Source organism: Photinus pyralis, unplaced genomic scaffold, assembly GCF_008802855.1.
Source record: "Photinus pyralis isolate 1611_PpyrPB1 unplaced genomic scaffold, Ppyr1.3 Ppyr1.4_LG2, whole genome shotgun sequence".
In the NCBI taxonomy this organism is placed as follows: Eukaryota; Metazoa; Arthropoda; class Insecta; order Coleoptera; family Lampyridae; genus Photinus; species Photinus pyralis.
This window is the reverse complement of record NW_022170403.1, coordinates 4,498,028-4,504,617: the sequence shown is the minus strand read 5'-3', so window position 1 is coordinate 4,504,617 and position 6,590 is coordinate 4,498,028. Positions and strand designations below refer to the sequence as shown.

The 6,590-nt window shown below is 36.0% G+C and overlaps 1 protein-coding gene across 1 annotated transcript; it reads left to right on the top strand.

Annotated features, from left to right (window-relative positions):
• The first annotated feature begins 394 nt into the window (after nucleotides 1-394).
• Nucleotides 395-6,201, top strand: LOC116164386 (serine protease snake-like). The gene is made up of 6 exons (XM_031478559.1): nucleotides 395-426; nucleotides 1,121-1,333; nucleotides 1,386-1,531; nucleotides 1,581-1,693; nucleotides 5,440-5,863; nucleotides 5,918-6,201. Exons 2-6 carry the CDS (start codon nucleotides 1,150-1,152, stop codon nucleotides 6,077-6,079), a joined length of 1,029 nt encoding a protein of 342 aa, XP_031334419.1. The 5' UTR covers nucleotides 395-426; nucleotides 1,121-1,149; the 3' UTR covers nucleotides 6,080-6,201.
• Nucleotides 6,202-6,590: the final 389 nt, after the last annotated feature.

Sequence of the window (6,590 nt, the reverse complement as noted above, 5' to 3'; positions counted from 1 at the left end):
TGCTGCAAACAAAGTGCTCATGCGGGAAAATTAACTTGCCGAACTTGTTAGGTAAATAACTATTACGTTATTGGTGTGTTGTGCAGTGGTATCTTTACGCACGGGCACAATGGGCTCGTGCCCACTGCCCAGGGGCCCCCCGGGTTAAGAGGCCCCCGAGACGAGACGAGTGTTAGATATATACTTAATTACAAATTCCAAATGTAACTAAAAGAAATTAGTAATAGGAGGTTTTCTTTGTTCATATTTGTAAAATTAAACTGTAACTTCCTTTAAAAACAACAAACAAGACCCTACCTCTTTCAAGATACACCGTTCAGCCCCGTAAACGAGTCTTCATTTTCTGAAAAATTGCATATAGACCGAGAGATAACGACAGATTTTTTGCGATGATTAGTAAACGTCTGTCACCGCAATTTTTTTTAGGTGAGTTACAACTAGCGTATAGGTATCATACGTCTGTTGAGCGGTTAGTTCTTTTTTTTAATTAATTTTTTTTAATTTTGCTCGCACAACAAACAAAAGTTTATTAATAAACATCTGCCATCAATTTTAAAATAACATTGGAGAGAAAATATAATAGGGCGCTAGCACATTGACAGACGTTTTTCCTTGTCTATTCGCTTGGTAGCATATATTATGGAATGTTTCAAAAATTGAAAAAAATTTTCATTGGTAAAGACTGTCAATATGAAATATCAAAAGTATTAATTAATTGTATTAATGGCATACGATTATTAATACATTTTTTTTGGTGTGTAGTTAAAATTTGAAAAATTACTTAAAAATAGAACTCACGCTGACCGGCCAACAGATGTGTGATATACGTTTATACGCTAGCTCTTGGTCTAATATACCCAGACCGGGCGCAAGTGTGCTTAGGTTACTGCTCATTAATACCTATAAAAATATAAGAGGAATATAGAAAAAGTTACAGGAACGTTATATACGTTTTTTGTCGATACCCATATTTATTTATTTTAATGAGAACGTTTTTTCTGAATTCTGTATCTTCTAAACAAAAGGGCTCCATGCATTTTTGTGCCCAGGGCCCCCGATTGGTTAAAGACGGCTCTAGTGTTGTATCGTGACAGAATTATGATTCTAACGTTACCAATAGGTGATCGTTGCCACGATGCGTCTTCGAATATGAATGGGACATGCGTGCTTTTGTCCAGCTGCGACCATGCTAGAAATGCTCTCAAAATTGGCTATCGTCCACAAATATGCGGTTTTCAAGGTATGGATCCTATCGTGTGCTGTATTGAGAGAACATATTCTTCTGGAACAGCCAAACAAGACGTTGCGCAATCCGGCGTTAAAAGTAGACAAAGTAAGTGTATCTATGTAAATATACTTGGTACGCGACTACCACCTTTTTGCAGAATGTGTGGAATACCAACAGTACGTTTACGAAAACGTATCAAATCCACTTATTGGAGAAGGCGTAGTACGTGTAGATCGATGTGGATGGAATGTTGGTCGTCTTTTAATAACTAGCAGAATTCAGCCAGAAGAATATCCGCATATAGTAATCGCCCAACTTGCAAACAAAGTTCTAAATTGATTCGGATTTTTAGGCATTAATTGGATATGAGGGTAAAAGCGATGAAACTCTTTGGTTATGTACTGGATCCCTTATTAGTGAGGAATTTGTGTTAATCGCTGCACATTGTGCCTATACTCCTGTTTGGTAAGTCAATTACAATGATTTGCTTCCTCATGGGGCACTTCATCAGTAAACTTTAGAATCAGCTGAAGGCAAAACCCCTAAAGAGCGTTTAAAAAAGCGGCAGAGCACCTCGGTGTGACCCCACGGAGTCATTGGAGTTGACCAATTTTCAATTGGCTTGTTACATGTCGTATATACAGTGATTTTTTTTAAATACATAGGAGTTTGCATGCAATGTAATTTCCCTATGTTCGATTAAAAAAAAAACACATCAATCTATGAGGTGTGCGCGGTTCACATTCCCAAATCGCGCAACTTGTGTGACTATGAACAGCAACTCTAATAGTCTTTATGATGAAGAGCACTCGGTAAGATTTTTTTAAAGAAGCCATGTGAGGCCATAGCAACTTTAGGATACATTTTTCTTAAACTTACGATAACTTGACCTCACAGGCCACGCACTGACACCACAACTCATTGTGAACCAACCTTCAATTATTTGTAGGTCATGTGCACCTGGTATTCTACTAATTTGATCTATTCAATACATAAATGAAGAAAATAAATACCGAAAACAATTACAATAAATGTTCGAAGTGTCCTCCTTGACATTATAAGCAATAACCTAACCGATTTCGTAATTAAATTGGACGGCGGTATTTTTAAAAATGTGACAGCTGTCAATTGTATCTACTACTCATTTGAACTACTCAATAGATTGATGTGATTTTTTTAAATCGAACATAGGGAAATTACATTACATGCAAACTCCTATGTTCGCATTTAAAAAAAATTCACTGTATGTTAACACTGTGCAAAGTTTGAACCGAATAAGTTCAAGCGTTTGACAGTTATCGTATTCACGGACAGACGGACACCATCGAGTCCCCTATAAAGCTTTCATCGCTTTGCTCTACCGCTTAATAAAGCTTATAATGGCCATTAAAATTAAGCACATTACCTTTTGTTATGTTCTGTAAAGTACAAAGTTTACACGAGAAATTGAAATTAGAAAATTAATGCTAAATACATGTCTACTCGCTGAAGGCTTATGTAAAAATGGCGCTACATTCTACAATGAACTTTCATTAACCTCAAACTGCACCATAAATCGAAAATTAATTATGGATGTTTTGTCTACGGATCAGCTAGATCCTCTCGATTGTTACAGCTTAACAAAATTCAAAATCGTGCTTTGAGACTATGCTTAGGTGCATTCCCTACATCACCAAGCACTAGCCTCCACATAGAGGTGAACGTCATATGCCTCTGCAATATAGAAGAGAGAAATTATTAAACAACTATGTAACAGAGAATCACATGATAGTCACCGTGATTATAAGATCCTCTTTAAAAATGTTACTGCATACACCGACAGACCCACTATTACTTGTCCACTATCTGTAAGAGCGCAGGAAATCCATCCAGGTTTGTGAACTGAAATATGTAATACCTCACAATAAACCGGAAATTCCCCCTTGGAGAGATTTTTCAATAAATGTCGACACTAGTCTGTTGCAGTATGATAAATATGGCACTAACCCTAAATTGATACATGCACATTTTAATAATTATCATCTCTGGAATGAGACACCACAACATCATATACACGGATCGTTCTAAAACTGAAGATGGCGTGGGATGTGCATTTGTTGTTCAGGGTGAACACTATAACTGGCGTCTTCCTGATTTAAACTGTGACAACGATATGATAACACAATGGTATCATTCATCTATCGTATACCTACAAAATCAAGGAAAGCATATTACCTTACTATGGGTTAGAAGTTTAGAACATACAGGGTGGTGACTTGTGTAACGCATCAGGGATTTCAATGTAAAATTCATAACATGCGATTATAGGCTCCCCAAATTATTTTAGAGCAAAAATGTATTAAGGTTTTTTGTGGGAAAAATTTTTTACGTCAATCAACCGTATTAGTTTTCAATTTTTTGCATAATAAAGACGGAAAATTGGAAAAATAAAACCCCCATCTTTTTCAATAATCTGTGATGCCATGGAATTTTATAATACAAAAACTACGCCAATATCCGTCATGCCATGGAGTGTCTGCTATAAAACAAATCAAGTTCTATCAAAAAGTATTATATTCAGAACAGCGAATTCAACATAAAGAAAGACCAAATTACTAAAAGTGGTTTCCTAATATAACAATTTACAATAAATGTTCGAATAAGTCACCATTAACTGCAAAACAGTAACCAAGTATATCATAAAATCTATTTCGAACTGCTGCTAATTGATAACTTGATATCTTTTTGTTTTAGAAAATTCCATGGCATCGCAGATTATTGAAAAAGATGCGGGTTTTATTTTTCCAATTTTCCGTCTTTATTATGCCAAAAACTAATACGGTTGATGGGCGTAAAAAAATTGTTCTACAAAAAATTTTAATACATTTTTGCTCTAAAATAATTTGGAGAGCCAATAATCGCAAGTTATGAATTTTACATTGAAATCTCTATGATGCGTTACGCAAGTCACCACCCTGTATACACCCACTATTATATTATGCCTATAATTGATGGAAATAAAAAAAGCATTGCTGTTGGGACTAACAACTTAAAAAATAAAAACAACGGGCGAAACAAAAGAAAGAAGAGGTGATAGCGTAAGAACAGTCCGAACTATAATGTGGTGGCTGTACCATTACCAGTTACACGAAGTCGTCGAAGATCTGCTATAGACGCAACCGCTTTGCTCTTGGATTTTCAGCTCGGACCGTAAGAAAATTGTTCATGACGATTTACGTTTACATTCTTATAAAATAGTGCAGGCTGTGAATCCTAGAGATTATCCTATCCGCATTAGCTTTTGTGTGTACATATTAAACTTATTTGAAGATGACTCATTGCTTCCCAATAACTTATGTGGATAAGCGATGATGATCACTTTCACCTTAGCGGATATGTCAATAAGCAAAATTGCCGCTATTGAGCTGTTGTCAATCCTCAAGAACTTCAGGAACTACCTTTCCATTCGGCTAAAGTGATTGCCTGGTGTGCGATCTCTTCAAATGGAATAATTGGTACGTATTTTTTCAAGAATGATGATAGCCGTGCAGTAACAGTAACGTCAGCGCGCTATGTTCGAATGCTGGAAAACTTCCTCATTCCAGTACTTCGACGTCTTCCAACGCACCCAACCACATTTTTTAACAAGATTCAGCAACTATAACAGTTAGAATGTCGATGCACCTTCTGAGAAACATTTTTCCGAACCGCTTGATCAGTATAGGAATGGTGATATACAATGACCTCCACGATCACCTGACCTAAGCTTTTGTGATTACCTTACCACCAAAGATTATTGAGACTCGTCCAAGAACCGTCCAAGACTTGAAAGTTCGGATAGAACAAGAAGTTCGTACAATAACAGCGGCGTGTCAGTGTATGAGATGTATACAATGTGGACAAAATGGTGGTCACATTTTTACTGCATACTATGTCATATTCAAAAACTTGTTTTCATACTTGTATACAACTTTCCATCGATTTGTTGCAATATATGAGGTATGACAACAAAAATGTTTCTGTGTATTTTTTAATCCCAGAAAAAGTGTCGTTTTACTGCCCCGTCTGGTAGGGTATATAGGGTAGGCACGTAGGCTCTAATCGATTTGTATACTTCGTTTTTCTTTAATGAAAGACCTATATCCAAAATTAAGCATGAACAATAACAATTTGTTTTTCCTGCACACGCCTTCAGCAATGTTATACTTTTTGATATACATTTATTTTTGTAGGGGTGTACCTAAACGCGTACGAATTGGTAACCACCAAATAAGCACCAGTGAACATAGTTCCGAGGTACAAGACTTTACTGTAAAAGAAATTCTTAATCATCCTGAGTTTAAACATCCCGCTTATTACAACGACATAGCATTAATAAGGCTAAATAGAAAAGTTCGCTTAGATGCATACTCGAGGCCAGCTTGTCTTCATACAACATTTGACATTCCAGTTCGGAGAGCGAGTGCATTGGGCTGGGATCACTCTGAATCCTTTGAAAATTCCAATAAACATTTACGCAAAACAAGTTTGGATTTTGTTACTAATTTGAATTGTAATGATTCCACATATATCAGCAAAAAAAGATTAAGAAAGGGTATTGTGACTGATTCCCAGGTATGTGCCGGCAGTCATGGAAACAGTAAAGATGTTTGTGAGGTACCTAACCGCACAATGTAACACAATTGGATGTTTATCTTTTTTTGTTTATAGATAGTTACCGATGGTCCTCTTCAAATTATTGATCCAAACATCTACTGTATGTACTCTATAGTTGGAATTAAGTCATTCGGACGAGCTTGCGGGGAAATTCTGGAGATACATACGAGAGTATCGAACTATATTGAATGGATAGAACAAAACGTGTGGCCATAGCGCGTAAACATATTGTTATGCAATATCTGTAATGCAAGGAGCTATCGTTTGTATGAAAAATTATGTGTAATTGTTGGCTAATATAATAAATAATATATAATATAATAAAGAAAGAAACCTCACTCTGGCTATGAAGGATCCCATTTTGACCGGATACGAGGTTTATACAATTTTTATTATACGCGAACGTCAAGTGACATTTCCATGGCAATCATGGAATGACAAATAATCCGCCCACTTAATTAGAAATGTTTTCGAGTATAACGCCAATATGATTTCATTTTATTTCCCTTATTTTTAAATTAAATTGCAGGTATAATAAACAAGTAGGTATAAATTGTGCACAACACTTGTATGGTTGGTAGAAATTAATTCCTTTCGTTGAGAACCTTTCATTAGAGTACCATGAAGGATAAAATTAGTCCCACTCCCCCCCCCCCTGTAACAGTTGTTTTAAAATAATATTAACATTTCTGTCCATGATTGATGTACGACTCCATGTAGGTAATAG